Genomic DNA, 22,424 nt, shown 5'->3' with positions numbered 1-22,424 from the left:
ATCTTAAGCTGTGACTTTGGTATAAAGCACTTGGCGTTAAGAAAATTTAGCGATTCCAATCAAAACCCATTCTTAGAGACCTTCTTCCTTTTGGGATAGATGTCGGGGTGGGGGTGGAGGGAAAAGACAGGGGGAGGGAAAGGATAGGGGCAGAAGAGAAAACAGCATCTCCTTTTCAAAAAACCCGTAACATTATCACAGCCGAGAGCGAAAAGACTTCTATTGAAATCGAAACTTGCAAACCCGACCTGAACTACTTGCAACACAATATCCCACCTAGTCTACTGTATGTCATTTTAGCCCAATTCGCAAGCAAATCCTTCATTTCAAACATGCCAAAGGTTTGCTAATAAACATATAAAAGAGGGACCCTGAATCATTGCGTTTATTTAATTATCTATGCCAAACGTTTATTAGTGAAATAGTCCTGAAGATATAATTCTACATATGGCGCTTTGATTTCACATAATATTTAAAGAAAAAAAAAGACAAAACACATAAAATTAGACATATAATTCAAAGACCACGGTACAACCTTTATCTTTTTTTTTACTTCAGCAAACAAAAAAAAAAAGTCAAATGACATGAAAAGTGGCAAGTCTCCTGACAATAAATAATAAATTACTTTATAATTTTTGCAATGCAAGAGCAAACAAAAAAGTTTCCTTTTTCCTCTTTATTTCCAGAAAGAGCGAAAACAGTCATTTTAACCAATAACTATACACATCTTTGGGGGAAAAGTTCTTGGACAGACAGGAGTCAAACACAATCCCGAGAAGTTTGTGGCAAAATAGAGGTAACCTTGTTGCAATGCTTTATAAGTTGGTTTTTAAATACAAATTTAAAAACCTTTAAAGTCGCTTCAGACTTCTTGATAGAGGATGGATCTCAAAAAAATTGTAAAGAGAAATAAAGAAAAGGAAAGAAAAGGATGGGAGGAGAGGCAAACGTAAAAGAGAAACCAGCTACAGGGCATGCTCAAGAGACCCAGAATTTCACGTAACCCCTTGTCAAAGTCAACTAAAAACATTGCAAACCAACGCAGCTCCGCCTTCCTGAAAGGACACTTTCAAGTCACTGAGGCCGGTTTCTTCCGCTCTGTGCTGGAGCTCCTGTTTGGCAAGGCAATGACCATTATAGAAACAGCACCATTCAGAATAGTATGGACTAGGAAATTCTCTGTTTCTGCTCTTCCTCTAGATGTGCAGTGAAATGAAAACGCGCATTTTTTGAGATCCTTGAATATAAATCCTCTACGTTTTAAAAACGTCTCTCTCTCTTTTTTTTTTCTTTTTCTTTTTTTAGTACTCCTAAGGTCATTGAATAGCATATGTTGGGCTTAGGGTTTTGTTTGTTTGTTTGTTTTTATTCTAGTAAAATCCCATGATTGTCTTCACAGTGTTGCTACCATATCACCTTGTCATTAGAACAGACTTCATGCGCTTCCTGGAGCGTTCGTTTCTTGATTCAGTTTCCATTGACTGGGTCGTTAAATACTTTTTATTTCGGAGTTCAACGTCATTTCCCACTTTCTCCAACAGGGGAAAAAAAAAACCAAACCAAACCAAACAAAACATCTGAATGAACGTTCCTCACGCCTCAATAGGACTGGCTACCATGCTGTTGGGTGTATCTGGGAGCTGAGAGGACATCGATGCTACTTCACTGCCAGTAGAATTAGAGCCTGGTCCTCCTTCTGAAAAATTGACCTGTATGGAAGGTTGAGAAGTCAGCAAAAGGGGCTTCAGTAGTGTCCGGAGCTATACAAAAGTATTACATTGTGTCTACGCCTATAAGTTCCTGTAAGTAGAACTGGTATACCAACAAAGATACCTATGCCTGTCATAGAATTTGAACAGGCTTTAAAGGAAGCCCAGGAGAAGCACTCGCAAAGAAATGCTCTCCATTTCTCCAACTTCCTAAAGAGCTCTCTTTTAACCCAAGCTGAATTCCCAACATTGTGTCCTATTAAATTATTTAAGAGCAAATGTGTTTCCCACTGTAAAAAAAAAAAAAAAAAAAACACAAAAAAAAAACTCTCCCTCTAAGGCTTGAAATAAAATTATCCTGCTGCCTACTCGGAGCCCGGGGAGTAGGAAAGTTCTCTAGGCCAGAAATTGAAGGCAGGCTCCTGAGGAACAATGCTTAACTCTTTAGTGGATTCACAGTGTGCTCTCATTGCCTGACCCCTCCTCCCCTTTCTACAAGGAGACCTGCACATTCATCATCTCATTATAAATTCGGTGTGACGTAAACTGTCACCCCCCCCCCATAACCATACCCTCCTACCCCTTCCTCGGGTTCCACTTCACTGTTCTCACCTGACACTCTACCAAGCCTCCCCTCACCTCCTTTTCTATTATTCAAATTTTACCTACAGAATGCTTCCTAGGGACAATTTATTTTATTTAAGGTAAAACTTTCTCTTTGGCTCCAGAATCCCTTATCTACTATCTATTAAACCTTCTCCTTGAGAGGTCAGGGGACTTCTCAAATTTGCCTGCTCACTAGATTGGCCCATTTTCACACATACACACACACACACACACACAGAGAGAGAGAGAGAGAGAGAGAGAGAGAGAGAGAGAGAGCGCCTGGTACCAAGCCCTTTTAACCACTTGCCTCTGGCCAATCACCCTTATAACTGTTGACAAAAAGCAAATACCCTTAGGGCACAGGATAGGATGGGGGGGGACCTATTCTCAACTGATGCATTAACTGTGCTTCTAAAGAAAGGGGTGTTTTTAGGACACAGCTTCGAGTTTAATAAAACAGTATCTATGGGGCTGATCATACTTTAAGGAAGAAGAAAAAACCTTAAGCATATGCACCACATCAAAAGGGATCTATCTTTAAATTTTTGTTTATCTTAACCTTTTATAGGCAAAATGAGTTAATTCTCTGCTATGGATGAATGTGTTAGACACTTTAGTGCTAAGACAGGTTTTCACAAGTTAAATATACATTGTCACTGACAATGCTCATGTTCCTTTTGGCATACATGCCACACTGAATGTAATCGTGTCATATCTGAACTCATTTGTTTAAAAATATTTTTAAAATCCTATGCTTTAGGTCAATATGCGCTTTGAACGAAACATAACAACAATAAATATCAACCAAACTATTTAAATAACTATTCTTGTTGTTGACATAGAAGAGAACTGTGTTCAGACAACTCCCTGCTGCTTATGCACAACAACATTCTAACTGGGTATTACACTGGGGGTGCACCACAGTCACTTTTCCTTGAATCAGTCACTAGATACAGGTAAAGAAATAAACTTACTGATTGCTGATCCAAATGCCAAGGTGGTCTCTGAAGTCCTTGTAATTTAGAACAGCCTAAAATATGTGACATTGCCACTGTTTGTACCTCTGTACACAGAACTACTTAGGCACTGAGAAGCTCAACCCACAAGAAATGCCTCCTTTGTAGGAAGATCACACTGCACACTTATGCTACATAGTTAAATTGTGGCATCTCAGTTTTAAACAAAGATTCACAAGAGATCTCCTTTCCTTCCATCTGCCTCCCTCCTCTTCACCACCACATCCTGCTTTCTCTCTAACCCTGGTACCCTCCCTCACCCCAGGGGACCTTTCAATGCTTAACAGTTAAAACTGAGTCTCCTTTTCAGTTGGGGATCCAGTCCTCTCCCATTTGGGAGCCCGACACTTACCAGTTGCTGAAAAGCAGGCTGATCTATGTCACTTTGCAAGGCGAAGTCACTCAGTACTTTCCAGGGCGGCTGGTAACTTTGCACCTCTACTGGGTTAGCCTGTAAACCACCGTCATGTCTCTCCGGACTAGCAGCCACCATGGGAGTTCCTGTCATCCCCTGGATATTCTGTGAATAATGTCCCCCCCATCCCAACATGTTAATGAGCAAACTCCCTCCCTTCCTGGTCTGCATGTGCTAAGTAAATATACCCAAGTATTTATCTTATCTACACAGTTGCCCAGTATTGACTCAGTTAATCTGCTGTACCTATGGATATTAGTTTGAGTTCAGTTTTGTTTTTCTACTTCTGTGCAGTGGATTATTAGACTGGTTGAGATCTTATTAAAACAATTCTGCTGCAACTATCATCTCCTGCTTCACCTTCACAGCTTATGCCCTACCCCAACACCTCCCATCTGCGTTAAGAGGCCACAGTCTTCCAGAAGTAGAAAACTGAGGTCCAGCCAGGGTCCCCCGCCCCCAAGCACTCTTCCTTCCAGAACCATACTTGCCCCACCCCAGCCCCAAGGTTTCTGCGTCTGGCTACTTCCGTGCTATTATGCTCTAACTTAGAAAGTACCCTTACTCAGTCTTGGTCTGCCCGCCAAGTTTAATGACAACGTTTTTTGTTTGTTTGTTTTTTTTATAATGACATTTAAAAATAGGGCTGAAGTAGTTTAAAAAAAAAAAAAGGAGAGGAGGAAAAAAAAAAACCCTTTACCTTAACTTAAGCAAGAGGTGGGGGAGGGGGAGGAAGGGGAGTGTGTTGTTGCCTAACATAATGATACCAAAGGCTGGAAGGAAGCTTGGAAGAGGGGATTGTCTGCTGGGCACCTTGAAGGGATCTCCCAAAGGCAAAAACAGTGGCAAGTCTTGCCAAGAGTTGGGGTGAGACCAGAATGCTGGATAGATGGAAAGTATATTGAATCATGTTCTAAATCAGCAGCACTCTAAGATGTTGTCCTTCACAACGGGGCAACACTAATGGTGCCAAAGCTTGCAGAACCTGAGTTCGAGACCTCACACCATCTGCTCTGGGAGGGAGGGAGCCACTAGGTCCTTTAGGTTCCAGGGTGCCCATTGATGTTGAAGACCAAGACCCCTTTTGGAATCAGCAATGGATGGGGGAGAATGGGCACCACTCAAAAGTCTGCAGTTTCTAACCAGCCAAATCTCAGCCTTTTTTGTAGAGAGTACACACTATACACCTGGGTTTAGGTTTAGTGAGAGGTCCTCCTTGTTTGGGCTCCTGCTGGTGCTCCACAGAGAACCAATCCATCAGTTCACAGGGAAGCCCCGCTAGCCCGGTCTTCCAAGGTCTCCTAGCATCCCTTCCTTGCTTAGCTTCGGGGCTACTCACAGTTTTGTCGTTGGGTTGCTGCTGCTGGAGCTGCTTCATCATGATGCTGCGTTTCTTGTCCTTGCACCGCTTGTTTTGAAACCACACTCGGATGACTCGGGGACTGAGGCCCGTCATCTCCACTAGTTGCTCCTTCATGAGCGCATCTGGCCGAGGGTTGGCGGCATAGCAGGTCCGCAAGGTGTGCAGCTGCTTCTCGTTGAGCACAGTCCGCACTCGGGTGGTCTTCTCCGGCTGCTTGTGGACGTGCGGCCGCAGAGCTGGCTGCCTAGCGGAGATGGGTTCGGCTACGGGGCAAAGGGTCTCGGTGAGCATGCAAGGCCACTCCCGCCACCATCAGCCCACTCCATTCCCTATCTAGCCCTAGCTCAGCACACCTCGCGGAAACAGCAGAGGGTAGGGGTGAGGAGGAAGAAGATCTCTTGCTCCTTAGCTCTTTAGTCAATAGACGACAATGCAGAGAGTAATGGGGGAGAGAAGAGATGCAGCCCTCCTCATTCACTATACAATTAGCCAAAAGAAGTCTGTCTCGGGCTGGTTTCTCCACCCGCACCAGAGACATTTTTTTTTCAACAGTAAGTCTCTCACTCCTCCCCTTCCCTCATAACCAGAAGAAGGTCCCAGATTACACCCCCACCTCCAGGCTTGCCTTTCCCATCTGGATAAAAGTCATAGGGGGTACCTGAAAATAAAACGCAGAACACCCCAGTGACAGCTAGAGACAGGACAGGGCTGGGAAGTCTGCGACCAAAAGTCAGATAATTATGCCGGAAAGCCTTGAACTTCAGTTCCAGGGGACAGTCATATTTAGAAGCTAAAGAAATGCTGGATTCCAACTACCCGAATGGTCCCCCTGTCTTTCTTAGTACTAAATCAACAATGTGGGATGTTCCTGAGACCCGCTGACCCCAAGCAAAGGAAAACTGAAACTCTGTTGAAGTGTCTGAGCTTGAGATGAATGAGGACTGGAGACTGTGTCCTTCCCTTCCCTCCCAAGATTTCTGCCTCTTCTGGCCGTTTCTCACCCTTGGCTTTACCCCTTGTCTGCTAGTTAGACATCACTCAGGGAAGAATTGCAGAGCAGCTAGAAGAGGTGAGTTGGGGGTTGGGGAAAAGCTGTCATTTTCTCACCTCTGGTATTTAGTAGGATCTGATGACTTAATACTAACCGGGGATGGAGGGATGGAGACCTGCTTCTGACTGGAAGGCAGGTAGGAAACACTGTTCTGCTGTCTGCCTGGTCTTGGTTTTAGCCAACCTTTATGTTTCCACTTTCCTTTATGGGCAACTGGTCCTCTGATCTCCACGGTACAAATCCCACACCTTCCACGACCCCCTGGGGTCAGGCCAAACACCTATGGGGTCAATTTAGAGCTGCAGCTACAGGCTTGGAGATGAAATTCTCACCAAATCACGTAGAATGAATGGCTTAAAGAGGCAGGCTCCTTTTTAAAAGGCAATTACTGCAGATTAGGCTGTTGACAGTTTTAAGTTACAGTCCTGTGCAGTGCCTGCAGTTACTGACACTGTATCTTTTAGGGACATGGGGGGGGGTTGTTTGTTTTGTTTTGTTTTGTTTTTTTGACAAAGGCATAAAAATAAATTTTAAAAAGCTTTTGGATTGGAAAGTAAATCTCGAGGAGGAGGGAGGGAGGGAGGGAGAGAGAGAGAGAGAGAGAGAGAGAGAGAGAGAGAGAGAGAGAGAGAGAGAGAGAGGAAAAAAGACGTGGGAAGCTAAATGCCTTGGGGCTGCTTAAGCTTCCCTCGCAGGGCTGGGGAGGAAACTCCTCAAGACCTAGGGCTCCACCCCTTTAATTAGGCGGCAGCTAGGAGAAAACCTGGCAGAGAGCTGAAGCCCATTTTCAGTAAGCTATGGGTTAGAGGCCAAAGTAAAGCTGACAGTACAGTTTGGGCTTGTGTATACATGTGTGCACAAGCGGGGTATGCTGTGTACTTGTATATAGACAGACATTTAGATGTGTGGTTGTGCCGTCAAGGCAGACGACGAGTGTAAGGAAATTTGCTAGAAAGGCAAAGAGCACGTGTGGTTTACTGCAGGCCACTTTCTGCACCAGCGTGTGACCCCTAGGTTGCAGGAAAGAAAGGTTATGATTTAGCCCCGCCTGCCTTTTCTCAGCCTCTGGGTGGAGGAGTACCTGCCATTTGCAGAGGCCGCGCTGGATGCAAGGGACTGAGAGGGTCTCCAGCTCCCAGGCTGGCTCTCTCCACCACATCGTGGTCTGCACGGCAGAAAAGCCCATCCTCCCGCAGGGCGAATTCGTCTCCCGGGATGAGCTGTCGGCTGCAGGCTACACAGCGGAAACACTCGATGTGGTACACCTTAGAGCGGGCGCGCATCACGAAGTCGTTCTTGCTGAAGCCTATGCTGCACTTGGCGCATTTGATCCCGTACAACCTGAATGGACCGGCCCCGGCGTGGGAAGAAAAGCACACACACACAAAATAGGGTGATTTCAGGCAGGTTCTGTCCCAAGATGGCCAGAGACCCGGGCCATAAACCTGACCTGCCTGGAAAAAAAAATAGCAATAGCAAAGTTGGGCAGAATGTAGAAACAACCCCACCCCCTTCCTCCCTCCTCCCCCTTCTCTTCCTCTCCCTCCTTCTTCCTTAACCTCCCCTTTAACAAGGGGAACCTTTATGGTGAACCTCTGTGTCTGTCTAAGTTTGTACCTCTTAGTTCAGGCACTCAGCCCAAACCAAGGAAAATTTATTGATGGATTCTAAACCTCGAACCAGCCTCTGGTACCAATCTCAGGATTATTCTTGTAAATACTTGCAGGGAGGGATTCAGGGGACATTAGTGGCCAGTAGCCCTATGCTTTCCATTCTCTATCCCTCAATTTCTGCTACTAAAAGTATTTCCGAAAAAGCACACTACCACCACCACCACCACCATCACCACCACCATCATCACCATCAACAACAACAAAGGTGGGGAAGGGGACTGAGGGTCAGTCACCCCACTCCATCTGCGAACACACAAAATCCCAGAACGGAATAACAAGATGAAGCACTAGAGAGTTTCCATATCCCCTCCAGCAAAGGCCTTCCAGTATTTATCCAACTAAAGATTTTCCACGGGTCTCTTGTTAATGGGAAGTTCCTTCTCCATTCTTTCTCTTTTATTTTAAAGCCCAGCTTCTGTTCCTCCAACCAGTCTTTGCCCCGGTTCCTAAAGCATGTACCTCTACTTCAGTTTGCCTGGGGGACAAGGCTAGCAAGACAAATGGGCAAAAAAACAACAAAACCAACCCGCACTGCTAAAAGCTTCCTCCCCTGTTAGCCTTTCCTTACCACCACTCAGTCCTTATAGTCCTTATAGTCCACCCACTGCTTCATTGCCTGGTTCCCTCAATAGCTATCAATAATTTCTACATAGAGAGTGAAAAAAAGATAGGACAAGATCCACACAAAGGAGGTGGCATGTTGCTTCCCCAATGAGAGATCTTAAAATAAAAATGGTCACTCTGCCCTGCTTTTACAACTATAGATCCTCCAAAAGGGTTGTGCATGGGTGTTACACACACACACACACACACACACACACACACACACACACACACACACACACATACTCCTAGGAGGAAGAGAAGAGAAGAGAAGAGAAAACGAAAAGTAACTAGGTGACTCCATCTGCAAATTGACAGATCCCGAATGAAGCCACTCTGTGTACAAGGGAGGGAAACAGTATCTTCGGAGGCATAAAGATGCTTTTGGAGTTTCAAAGTGGGTTCTCCCTCTCCAGTATCCTGAGAGCACACACCAGCCAAGTAAACGATGAAAAGGGCTTGTTTCTCAGAGGTTGGAAGATAGACTCGGATTTTCTTTTTCTCTACCTTCTGCCTCTCCAATGCAAGATCATCCATTTTATAGAAGGAAGACTTACTTTACCGGGGTTCCCAAACCATTGACGAAATCCCTCCCCTTTCCTGTATCCCACTTCCTCCCATTCTCTTCAAGTCATTAAAACCAAACCAACCAAACAAACAAGCAAACCCTCCCTAGTATATTGTTTAATTTCATCTATCACGAATATACCCTCCAATCTATGATATTTTAAAGCAAAACAAAACGGGATTATTCCAGCAGGAGAAAAACTGGTGGGGCCGTATTTTAAATCTTAACTAAACTTTAATGAAAGTTCTGAAGCTCCAAAGCCTTCTATAGCTTAGGAAAAGCCAATCACTTGCCAGTGGCCACCTCTGAAATTTAAAATCAGCTACATTTCTGCAATCGGCAGCCTAACAGTGAAGGGGAACAGTATCTTGTTCTGTATTAGAACAAACACATTTTCCTTTAGAAATTCTACCAGGCTTTCTAAGGTAGAAAGTCAAGTTTCTGATATAAACTGGTAGGTCAAAGAAACTTGAAATTAGAAAAGAAAAAAGTGCAACAAAAGCCAGCTCAGTTCCTCCTCCGTGGTTTTGGTCTTGTCCGTCAGCTGATTCCCTCATTTTATCAGTTACTAGATTTTAATGTGAGAAAGGAAGCTGATCAATTACCTAAATATACCAATTGTTCACAGACAGATGATGGGCAATTTGATCTGCTCTGTCTAATTCATCAGCCCAGATAAGATAAGAAAGAAAAGGCAGTTAGATATCACCAAAGGGTTAATATTTTAAAAGATTAAATTTCCGGTGTTTTTTTTTGGGGGGGGGGTTAAGGAATATTTTATTTTGGTTTTAAAATTTTCTACCAAGGAAGACTCACCCCAAAAGTAAAGGGAGCAATGTTTGTACTTGTTCTTCAAAGATCCTTTGGTGAAACTTATGTCTGTTTATTTGGAGCCCCCAAAATAATGTAAGTCATTGATAAAACAAGAGAAAAATAAATAAGATGATACACTATACAGTGAAAATAGAATTTTTAAAGTTTGAAACCCTAAACTTATTTGCCTTAATTTTGTTGTTGTCCTTAGGGAAGTTTAAAGAGGGAAATAATCTTTTGTATGAAAAATTCAAAGAATCATTAACAAACCTTATCAACACAAATTTATGAAACACAGCGACACCCCACCCCCCAAAGATATGAAATGAACAACAGTTTAATTTTAAAAACATTTTTTTTTGTACACTGGGCACTCTAAAGTAAACGTTCTCCCTCCCCCTAAAAACAACAAAACAAAACAAAGGCACATCAAATAATAAACAAGGAGAGCCAAGAAATCTCAGAAAATAACCCTGTAAAAATGGCATACCTGATATAATCTCTTTTACAGTAGGTTTTCCCATCCCTAACAAAGCACGTACAGCTTTCGTCCAAATACTGATTACACTCCGCACATTTCAAACATGCTGCATGCCACTCCAAATCCGGAGAAACCCTCAGAATATACTGGTCGTGAATTTGATTGCCGCAACCAACACACAGGGAAATCAGACGTTTTTCTGAAATGAAAATAAATGCATGATTGACTAACCGTTTACTTCCTACAGAGATAAACACACTTTTAGTGTCGTTCTCTTATAGGGTGTATTCTGGAAGAATTTTTTTCTTTCCTTTTTTTTTTTTTTTCTTCTTCTTCCCTTAAAGAGTATTGCACTTTGGGATGGTAATTGGAGTGTGCCATCAAAACCTTGACTCGCTTTTTTAAAAAGGGAGGTGGAATATATGTAAAACGCAGATTTGAATAGTCTACATTGTAAGCTTAGCACGCAATCAAACCCGCTCATTTTGTGTTTTCTCCCTCCTCCCTCTTTGCTATAATCATTAGGCAAGATTATGGATAAGTCATGTCAAAGAAAAGGTTTTGACTAGAAGCGTTAAAGCAACGCTGGGATGTCTATATTTTCCGTGAAGCACGTTCTTCAATAGCACACGGGAATGGATATTGTTAGAAGAGTAGACATCAATACAGTTGTCACTCGCTCTCTTTTGCAAGTCTAATGCTAATTCATATCTGCCGGTATGGTTCGTGCAGGCAGACCTTTGCTACATAATAACTTCTCCAAGAGCTCCGGATTCCGGAGGAGGAAATCACCGCTAAGCACCGGGCAGGCGGCTAGAGTTTGGGAGGGCACACAGCGTTCAAACACAAGATGTGATCAGTTTCCAAAAGATCGGAATTCACACCAAACATGCAAGCTGCAAGCGTGACAAGAAGAAACATACACACACACACACACACACACACACACTCACTCACAAACAGCAGCAGCAGCAGCAACAACAACAACAAAAGGACCACCTTTTCTTCTATCTCTCCAGACAGTGACTACAAATCCAAAGAGCCCTGTCATCGGTGCCTGAGAGAGACCCCCCACACCACAACAGCACACCAAGCCCCACAAGGTTAAACCGCTTCTTACTTTTTGGTGGATCGCCCATGTCTCCCATATCTGTAAGAGGGAGTAATGTCCACAGTGAAATGGTGGTTGGACAATTGGTGAATAGCCCACAGAGAGGATGCTGGTGCTGTGGCTAGGTGGCAAATAGTGGCCCCCGGGGTTGCCAAGACTGGGGGAAACCGCTGCCCGGCAGCTCCGCGCTCTCGCAGATCTGGGAGTCCGATTTAAGCCGGCGGAGTTGGCGGAGCGGAGGCGCAGCAGCAGCAGCGGACTCGCACGGCTCGGGGCACCTCTCTTCCTTATCTCTTACTCAAACTTCTCAGCTCCAACTCAGCTCCATCGCCATTGGTCTGACGCAGCGCGCGGGGACGTCAGGCGAGCGCCGCGCCCATTGGCTGCGGGGCGCGCGGCGCAGCTGTTCTGATTATCATATTTCAGCCCCGGCGCCTCCGCGCGCCACTGGCCGCTCTGCGAGCCCGCAGGAGAGGATTAAGCCTCCCGAGGCCACAGCGCTCCCTGGGCGCCGGGTGGCCCCGGTCCCCGGCCGCCGTCTCCTTGTCCACCGCCCCCTCCCCCGCGCCTTCCCGGACGCGCCGCGTCGTGTCCTGGGGTTCCAGCGCCGCGGGCTCCCCGGCTCCCCGCGGACCTCGGGCTGAGCTGAGCTCGGGGCTCCCTTTTCTGCCGCCCGTGGCGAGTAGCTGGTGGGTAGGTTCTTCCTGTGAAGCGGGTCCCTACCGGGCTCCAGGAAAAGGGGGGCACTTGGAACGGGCCGCTTTCCTTCACTGGTTCCCGTGCTGGCGCGCACAGCCCAGGGCTGGCTAACTTCGCTGCCTGCAGGAAGGGCGCATCTCCTAGAGCTAGCAGCGCGCTGCGCGTTAGGGGACAAACCCGGAGTGGGACGGTTAGACCCAAAGGAAATTTTTTTTTTTTATGACTTCGTTTTTGTGTTTTTTTTTTTTGTGTGTTCTTTTTTCTTTCTTTCTTTCTTTTTCTTTCTTTTTTTTTTTTTTCTTGCTACCGTGTTGACCCTGTCACTCCCCAATCTGAGCTCTCCAAAGACTTGGGGTGGGAGGAAAAGGGAGTTTGTCTCACTAGCGGACAATCGGGTTGGAAACGCAAAGGTCAAACGAAAAGGTAAAACGAATTAACTCCGAGGTTGGTTCCTTTCCTCCCGACCCGTGAGGTCTCCTGTTCAATTTTAAGTCTAGCATGAAAGTGTTCTAATGTAGAGACAGAGCGCAGTACCCTAAAGTTTACGGGGGTGGGGCGGGGGTGTCCATGTCTCTCTATGGATCTGTTGTCCACTCTTTTTAAAAGCAAAGGTGCACTCGGCCCTTAAACGGCTTGGTAATTATAAGCGCAACTTTACAATATTCTCTAGAGACTTTTAAATCTTTTAGTATGAAGGCGTGAGCAGGGAGGGTCTGTTGCAAAAGGAGACTGGGCGCCTACTCCCCTCCACTGAGGTTAGCTTTCTAATTTGTTTCCTCTGGGGAAGCCATCTGGAGATGTTGGCTGCATCTCACCGGTAACTTTTGCCAATAATTTCTTTCCTGATTCCTCCAAATCTACAGTCTTTCAGAGGCAGTTATTAGGGGACACACAGAATTCCCACACTTCTACCGGAGCTTCTACACCAATCATTTCTTATCTAGAGGGACTTTCGTGTGTGTGTGTGTGTGTGTGTGTGTGTGTGTGTGTGTGTGTGTGATGTGAGAGGGAGAGAGAGAGAGAGAGAGAGAGAGAGAGAGAGAGAGAGAGAGAGAGAGAGAGACTACAAACAGAATCGAAGAAGGGTTCAGCTTGTTTTTTTGTTTGGTTTGTTTTGTTTTCCTCTTAGAAGAGCCGAAGAGCCGGAGGTTAGGGAACTCCTTTTTGTGTTTCGTCCACCAGATCTAAACCATGATAAACCCTGTGAACCCCACCTAGGCCTCAGTGGCAGAGTTAGCAAGCCTGTGACTTTTCAGAGTATGCACAGAGAGAAAAGAGGTTAAGAAGCAGGAGTGGGTTTCCCCCCTTTCCCTGTAGAAGATTTACCAAGAAATCCATTTTGTCTTGTTTTGCTTTGTTTTCTTTGAGAAGGCAGATGGGAATCGCTTCCCTTTTTGTTTTGTTTGTTTGTTTGTTTGTTTGTTTAATTATAAATTATTTTGAAGTCCGAGAGCAGGATGGAAAGTTGCGGTAGACTTGGGTTAACTTTACCAGTTGTGTTGTTTCCTTTCAAACCCGGTTTCTGCTCTCTGACATCCTATGTGTGGAATCTTTTGTCAAGCTGCTTTTGCCCCAGAGAAGCAGTTCCCTGCGTACAAGGGCATGCTACCCTTTCCCTTCGTACAAGGGCATGCTATCCTTCTATACAGCCGGGTTGACTATAGTTCAAAAACAACAACAAACAACACCAAAGATAAATAGGGGATCTGAACCAATTTTATTTCTTCATGCTATGTTTATAATGTGGCATCTAAAAGAAGCATCAGAGTCTAGTGACTTGAGACCCACGAAGGACGCTCACTCTTCACCCTTCCAAACATTATACAAGGCGTTCACCAAAACAATTAGTAATGTTTTAATTCAAACAACACATTATTACAAAGGGTCGTTGGTCATAGCACTTCCAAGTAGAAAATCTAGCATACAGTTTGGGAACAAACTTCCAATGTGAGCAGTTCTTCCACAGCATTCCCCGACACATTTTCCTTTTTTTAGTTCAGGGCACTATTGTAAACAGGCATTCATTCCCCTGGTTCTTAGACAATAAAAGCCAGGATCCATGCAAAAGCTACTCCACTCATTAGAAGAAGCTGGAGGGAACTCGGTAATAGTAGGATCCCGTGATGAAAGTGCTCTGAAGATCTGTGTGTTTGTGATTATACAATTTGCATAGAAATCGAAGTTCCTGCTGCTGGCCACAGTGTTTCCCCTTACCTAGAGATTCTCATAGGACCACAGGTTTTTCCTCCTACCCGAGTTGATTGCTCTGTGTGTATTTAACACATCAAGCATATCTGGAAAGCTGTCAGTGTTTTTTATAGAATACATAAAACTGATTACATAAAAGTGATTAGCAATATTTTCCCCCCCTGAGCATTTGATTACAGGGGCGACCTCTTGTGTTCAATGAGGGATTAGACACTCTCCTATCAAAATTGGACTTCTCCTGACCTTTGAATGCTGCTAGGTCAAATATATGTCCTTCAAAACAGCAGGGGTGCGAATCTGTAGTTTGAGCTCCTTCATTTTGAAAATGAAGTAATGAATGAAATGCATACACTGTTTCTTCATCCTCCCTCACCTATATATGATTCCAGTGTCTTTGTACAATAGAGATACATGCTAAGATTACTTAGTAAGTTTCTCTTGAGTCTGTAGTATTTGCCTACATGACTTGGAGCACAGTTCCTGGAGCATGTTTGTTCCTCCTGAGCTCCCTGCTGGTCCATTTAAGATGGTTCTGTTTATCTGCTCCTGCTGCTTCTTTCTGTTTAATTAAGACTGAAACATTCCACGTTATATTTAAAGTCAGACACAGATCCCTGAACATCATGAAATCACACCATTTTCCAAAAAAAAAAAAAAATAGAAATTGTAATATGTTTTAGCTACCATTGGAAAGTAAATTCATACTCAGAACTTACTTATTCTCTAATGTCTGGCAGACAAAAGAGAATCCTAAGTGTTTCTCTGAAAAATCTGTATAATGAGAAAAGCTATGCTTTTCCACATAAATAATATTGAGCAAAAAAGGGAGGCTTTCTTTGGTCATTTTTTTCCCCTTAAGCAGTGACTATGTTCACTTATTTACTCCCAGGAACCAGAATTTGGTTTGAACTAGTAGAACAACTAGGCTTCCACTTTTAATGAGCAATCTATTCAGATGGAAAAGTGTAACAAAGGAGTATTCCCCTCACCTTCATAAACACATAATTTAGGGGTCGGAATGAAACACCGGAGGTGTTCATTCAGCTCTGAAGAGGACAAAGAATGCATGTGTACTCTTTCCTACTTTTTTTCTGAACAGCCTCTGATCCTGCAGAATAAGGCTCTATGAACCATTGGCATCTTTAATCATGTCCAAAGATCAGACAAAACAACATGCTCTTAAAGGGAGTCAGGATTAGCACTTATGTTCCATGGGGAGCTGGATGGAGATGCTTAGAGCTAATTTATTTCTCTTCCAGTTGCCTGTGGCTTGTTGGGGATCTGGGGAGAGACTTCTCTGATTTCACAGGGAGGGAGGGAGAGAGAGAGAGAGAGAGAGAGAGAGAGAGAGAGAGAGAGAGAGAGAGAGAGATCCCCACAGAGAGATCATGTCGGAAATTATTACCCGTTTATTCGTCCCTTTTTAATATTTTGCTAAGAAAAAGAAGCAACAACGGTAATAAAGGTAGCTGTTAACAATAACAAACCTTCACTGTGATTCCCATCTTATCGCCTAGGACTCCTACTGAGAATATAGTTGTGTTGAGTGCCAATTACTAAAACAATCCGAGTGAATTAGCCAGAACTTTTGTCTCCCGGCAGAGGCTCCGAGCCTGCATTTCTGAGTTCAGGTGGTTGTTTCTGTCATCAGCGTTCAGTTCCCCGGATTCTTTGCCGGCCGGCTCCAAAGGCAGTGATCTTGTGCGGTCTGCTGCTCGGCTCTCAGCCGGGATAGAATTGCACATTCCCGGCAGCGACGAAGCCGCAAACCTCAGGTCAGTCCTGAGACTGAGGATTCGAAGCTGATTGTTGTGAGGAGCTGGGTCAAGTGAGGACAGAGATTTGCCACCTCCTTTACAAACCATGCGTCTGGAGGTATTTACTGCTTTCTCTTAATCGGGGAACAACCCTTTTCAAAGGAAATCCCCCGCTTCCCCTCTGTAACTATTGAAAGATCAAGACAAAATTTAACTGAGTCCTGCCTAGGAACCAGAGATCATTGATGTACTAAGAGGCTTGGCTCAAGTTGGCCCAGAACCCTACCTTTGACAAAACTTGCCCTAAGTGTAGCCTTCCTCTAAGTTGATGGAGCGAGCCTACGTGGCAAAGGAGCTGTGGGCTCCGTGGTTGGGTTGTAGTCTACTAGATCTGCTCCAAAGCTTGCAAGTTGCACCCACCTTGCCGCCCAGATCTCGGAGAACCCAGGAGCATAGAAGCCTCATATAGCTGACGGAATTCATCAAATCCAGCTGATGGTCCTTTCAGAAAGCCCGGAACATTTTTCCTCTTCTGCAGTCTGTCTACGCCTCAGCTCTGAATTTAGAGTCTCTGAGTTGTTTTACCTTAGCCTCGGGAGGTTTACAGCGAGAAGGAGCGGGGGAGGGGGGGTGGGGTGGGATACCTCAGAGGTCAAAGAGGTGGGGGAGGAGTCGAAAATTACCAGCCTGAGCCGGAGAGGGAGTTGTCAAGCTGGGAAACTACCAGGGTTGAGTAAAGGCAACCTTCCCTTAAGTTTCTGTATCAGTGTGGGCAAGACGGCCTCCTAGGGCTGGGGTTTTCGGGTTGGCTGCCAAGGTGATGTCAAGAGTTACTGCTTGGTCCTTTGAATTAAGCTGTCTGTCGGCTAAAGCATATTGTGGCCGGTGGCATAGCTGAGGTTCCCGAATGTGGGTGCTTTTTTATTTATTTTTATAAAGGGGGCAGGGAGTCATGGGTGCACTATCAGCAGATTCTGGGCGCCTGAAGGAGTTTTGGGGCAAGAAAAAGATCTTCATTCCCTAGTAAAATCTGAAATCATTTTGAGGAAAGAGATCGTTGAAACAATTTTTTAAGTTTGGTGTGTGTTGCGCCCCCCCATGAAGGTTAATAAAAGGGTGAAGCAGCTCTTGTTGAGAATCTATGCCTCCAGATCCACACTAATAAAACTCATCGCTTCGAGATTTCACACAGAAAGAAGGATATGTCCTGTCCTGTACTTGATAAATATGAACAGGGTACAATATAGGACCTAGAGAAAGTACCCTGTTCATATTCATCAAGTACGGGGCAGGACATATCCTTTTCTGTGTGAAATCTCAAAGCGATGAGTTTTATTAGCTAGAGAAAGTACCCAAGAGCTGAAGGGGTCTGCAACCCTATAGGTGGAACAACAATATGAACTAATCAGTACCCCCCAGAGCTCATGTCTCTAGCAATATATGTAGCAGAAGATGGCCTAGTCAGCCATCACTGGGAAGAGAGTCCCCTTGGTATTGCAAACTTTATATGCCCTAGTACAGGGGAATGCCAGGGCCAAGAAGTGGGAATGGATGGGTAGGGAAGCAGGGCGGGGCAAGGGTATAGGGACTTTTGGGATAGCATTTGAAATGTAAATGAAGAAAATATCTAATAAAAATGTGGGGAAAATATGAACAGGGAAGAGAAAGGGGGCTCCAGGAGACGGCTCCTTTAGAAAACAACTTTACTTAAACAAATGGACTGAGTTATTAATAGGCTCCAAAAGGATGACCTGGCCCCGAGATGCTGAGCAAAGTGAACTTCATTGTACTAGATGAGATATAAAGGGAAATGTCTAAATGGGGCGCGGAGATGTCCCTGCTTCCCAGTATGGGCTGTAAACTGGGAGACCCTCCAAAACCCTAAGCATGCAATAAAGTAGGAAAAGACACACAACCCCGGCAATGTGAGCTCATAGATGCTACCTTTTGAGTAGGCTGAACATCCAGGCTTAACACACCCATGCTCCATTATCCAGCTTTCCCCAACATGAGCATGAGTGTGGAAAGGAATGATCTGAGACAGTATTTTAGCAATGTCTCAGACTGTCACATTCACCTTTCCCACCATCGCTGGGGTCTCTGCTTTTCCTGGGAGCCCACTTTCAAGAAAACCAACAGGATATGTCTCCGTAGCAGCTTTTGCAAACAATATACAGTACATTAATAGCAATGGAACACTTACATGAATATCTGAATATTAAAATTTTCACTCCGATGTTGGTATTAGTTGCATCTTTCTTATATTTGTCTTATTCAATTTATTAAGCAAACATTTTCTCTAGGGAAGGAGAACTGTATGCAGCCCCATGCTCAGATGTTAGGATGCATGGATGTTATGGGGGTGGGTAGACATAGCCTGAGGATCCAGACAGCTGGCATCTTTGTTGATTTAAGAGTTCCTTGGCCAAAAGGTAATACTTACCTTGTTGTCATTTTTCAGTCATCTCCTAACATATCTGATACACCTCTATTGTAAAAAAATTTAGTCCAGAAAACAAACAAACAAACAAACAAAAAACCAACAAAAAACAATTTTAATTAGAAAGATTCAAAAGATGCCTATTAAAGCTCTCTTTGGCTCTATTTATAGGTGGTGCGTACTTCACAATCTGATATGTAAAGATATCGAAAGTATGCAGCATTTCCTTTAAGTGTAATTATGAAGTAATTATATGCTAATGATAGTGCCACTTTAGAAGATAGTTCCATAGAGGGGGGAAAAAATCAAGTGCTCCTTCTAATATGCATAACCTTCTTCCAAGAAACTAATTGGCAGATTTAAAAATTATATTCAAAGATGCTTTCATGAAGAAAAAAAGAACAATATTTGAAACTTCATTAACCCAGGACCAATCAAAGATTATGATCTGAAACTAGATGTTAGAAGTCAATGCTACAAGGAAATATACTTCTATGTTACACACAGTTGTTTATGCACAAAAAATTACACATTATAAAGTTGTGTACTAAATGTGTTCGTGCTTACTATTCTGAAATCCTTAATTATGCCAGCAGTAGCTAAAACATGAATAAATCCTAAATGATGCTTAAGGGCTTACTATGAACTTAACTTTTGAAATAGGACAATATCACATGATCATTATTCAAATGTAAATGTTATAATTAATATAATGCTAGTTTTTATCACTTCATAACTTATAAGAAATTGACATAAAATAAAAGTAAGCATTGTGAATAGATTTGCTTTCTATATTGCCTAGTAGATATGTACCCATTATTAAAATACAGTGATAGTGGAAAGATTTCTATGTGTAACAATTTGTTTCAATCATTACTATCTGAGGGTTCAGTCTAGCTAGAAGAATACTACCCTGGGCAGTGATGGCCTATGCCTTTAATCCCAACACTAAAGAGGCAGAGGTAGGTGGATCTCTAAATTCAAGGCCAGCCTTGTCTACAAAAGCCAGGACTGGGCTACAGAGCAAGTTCTAGGACAGCTAGTGCTACACAGAGCAACACCCACTGTCTCAACAAACAAAGAATCTTAAAAATGTATGATGTGTATTCTCACTTGATTGAGCCTAAGTTAATGTTTTGTGGTATATTAAGACTCTCTAGCCTTTCCCTAGAGAGTATGATAATCCCCAAAGAACCTTACATGCTGAACTTTATTGATGTTGGAAGTTATATGATTACTTATAAGTAGTCTACAGAACTGCTAGCATTCAAACTTACTTTAGAATGTGCTGTTCTGTGGTTTTGGCCTGGTCTGGTCAAGGGGCTTACTACTGCACAGTCTTCTACTTTGTGTTATACGATTCATTGGTGACCATGACAAACACCATATGTAATATCACTGGTTTTGAATTTTCACACAGTATATGCAGAAGTATAATTCAGATCCTAACAGCTTGTTTCTTGCATCTCTTGAAGTGCATTATCTAAGTTACTCAAGCCGTGGAAGTTCTGTGTCTGTGTGTGACTTTGGCTATACTTCAGTAGTGCAAATGTGTTGCATTGGAAGCTGCTGTCTGTGAGGAAGGGACATGAGCATCTTTTAAACATGGAAGAAAAACTTAGCTGGATGGAGAAAAAATCAAACTTTTAAATATAGTGCTGGAGGAAGTACTGAGTTTTGGTGATGTTATCAAACACTAGAAGAAAGGATGAGAGTAGATTTAAGAGGAGAGAAGTAGGTTAAGATGAGAGAAGAAGTGTTTTGTTTTATGGAGAGAGAGAGAAAGATTATTGAAAAAGAAACATCAGGTACAACTCAAAGGGAACAAAGAAAGGGGTGGCCCTTGTTGACCCAGCTTCTCCTGGCACAGTGTGTCCTTAAGAGGGAAACTCGGATCTGGGACAGATTATAGATAGAGGCCAAAGGAAAAAAGACAGAATTTATAATCATTTTCATTTGATGCTTAAAACTTTAAAAACCAAAGCTAAGGATTCCTTTTGTAGAAAGTAGATTATTGGCGGGGGTAGGGTAGAGTGGGGGAATTTTAAAACTTTTATTGTTGATGGAAATGTATTACACTTGCATCTTTTATGAAAGACAGATTCACTGTTGGTATGAGGTGCTATCACAGAAAACATAAACAAGAAGCACTAGAAATGCCATAATGTGGAATTTTATGATACTTTATGTACCTAAATTGAACTAGCAATAGGATTCAGGACTCAGAAAGAGAAAAGACCAGATGTGAAGAGGAATTTGGAAAAAAACAAAACAAAACAAAAGACCCCAGACCCAATGACTTCAAAGTTTCCAAGAGTTTTTATTAGCCTTTGCCCTTTTTGCAGATTGGATTATAGCACAAAGTGTAATTCAAATATTTGGCACTGCTTATTTAAACCACAACAAAAGGGGAAAGGTGTTGTGGAAACACTGCTCATGATCCAAATTATACAAAGCGACTTGAGGAGCTCCCAGCAGCCAGGTTATCTTAGCAGTTCTGATGTGGCCTCATGAGACTAGCTACACTGCTCTGAGAAGAACAGACTTGCTAACCAGGAAAGAGGAACATTGCGTATATACCTGTAACTTGGGGGAAAAATTGGGGTGTCTGGCATCTCAGAAAGGCGGGATATAGTTGTTCTTGTAGAATGTGTTCTGCACATAATAGGGTCAAAACACCTGCACATGTGCAGAAATAAACTAGTCCATAAAAGCCTGACAGGAGGCAATGGAGCTCCATAAAAGGGCACACCCATCCAGAATCTGGCAAGATTTGATCAGTGTCTGCTCTGGAGAAGAAATACGAGACTAACAGCACCAGTGGCAATAGCCACAGCTCAGCAGCCACAGAAGACAATTGATCGGCAACTAATCATAGTAAAAGACCAAGCCAAAGAGATAATAGTTCCTCCAAGCTTGAATTCTTTATTCACAGGTTTCAAAAATACCTTTAAAGCACATCTAGACTGGCTAAGGCTGAGTCATTTAAAAAAAAATGTAGAGGTTGAGAATATCTAGTGGTGGATGGAGAACATATAAGGATCTTTTAAATGTTAAAATAAGGTAATAATTCACATTTCAACAGTGCAAATACTCCTGAATAACACAAAGCAATCAAAATTGCATTCTCTGCCGTGTTCATGGCGTGCACTTTGGACTAATACCAGTTTATGAATATCATTGGTTGCTATTAGGCTGTGGCTCTCTGGGGCTGTCCTTCTAATGTATTCTCCCCTGTGTTTCTGGATTTAGCACTTGGCCTCATTTTATAAGCTCTCCTCATTGAGATAATTTGTGTAAGCAAACACTGGATACATGGCCGTCTTTGGAGGACTGAATAGGCAAACTATTAAAATGTGTAGTTTAGAGTACTTTCTTCAAGACCACCCAAACTGAAAAGGTAACTCCTCCTCCAGTGCCTGTCCAGTCACTTCAATTACCTATAGGAATGATTTAGGAATGACTCTTGGACAGTCAGGGAGAGTCTGTGGTTTTCAAGGGTTTTGTTTGGAGGTTTTGAAATCCAGTGCCAAAGCTATGTAAAACTATGTATAGGCGATGTCTTCTTTCAGTTCCTTTCCTATTTATATGTTTATGAAACTGTCAAAAATCAGTGTGCCAATTAAAAGAAAAGGAAGAGGGGCCATTGAGACAGCTTAGTATATACATGGACTTGATGCTAAGCCTATGACCCGAGCTTGGACCCAAATGGTGGATGGAATCAAGGACCAACTGTCCTTTGCCTGCATTCACTCAGATGTCACCTGATGGTTTGAGCAAGTCATACACCTCTTCCTGCATTCCCTGGCCTTGTCCTGTGGGAGCAGGCATCAATACTATTCACATCCCACTTCCTCACAGCCCCTGAACACCACCATTCTCAGGGATCCAGAGCTTTCTAGATTACTCAT

The 22,424-nt window shown here is 43.4% G+C and overlaps 1 protein-coding gene across 2 annotated transcripts; it reads right to left on the bottom strand.

Moving 5' to 3' along the window:
* Window positions 1-420: 420 nt before the first annotated feature.
* Window positions 421-11,660, bottom strand: Isl1 (ISL LIM homeobox 1). 2 transcript variants are annotated; one of them, XM_021180792.2, is made up of 6 exons: window positions 11,419-11,660; window positions 10,308-10,497; window positions 7,242-7,501; window positions 5,086-5,372; window positions 3,684-3,851; window positions 421-1,709 (listed from the first exon to the last, which is right to left on the bottom strand). In XM_021180792.2, the coding sequence occupies exons 1-6, from the start codon at window positions 11,444-11,446 to the stop codon at window positions 1,593-1,595; spliced, it is 1,050 nt and encodes a 349-aa protein (XP_021036451.1). In that variant the 5' UTR covers window positions 11,447-11,660; the 3' UTR covers window positions 421-1,592. The 2 variants fall into 2 exon arrangements, with proteins under 2 accessions (XP_021036451.1, XP_085687438.1); XM_085831312.1 differs by having other exon boundaries at window positions 3,684-3,782.
* Between the last annotated feature and the right edge of the window lie 10,764 nt (window positions 11,661-22,424).

The sequence above is a fragment of the Mus caroli genome, unplaced genomic scaffold (assembly GCF_978045245.1).
Source record: "Mus caroli unplaced genomic scaffold, Mus_caroli_1 scaffold_15, whole genome shotgun sequence".
Taxonomy (NCBI): Eukaryota; Metazoa; Chordata; class Mammalia; order Rodentia; family Muridae; genus Mus; species Mus caroli.
This window is presented reverse-complemented; position numbering and strand designations above follow the sequence as displayed.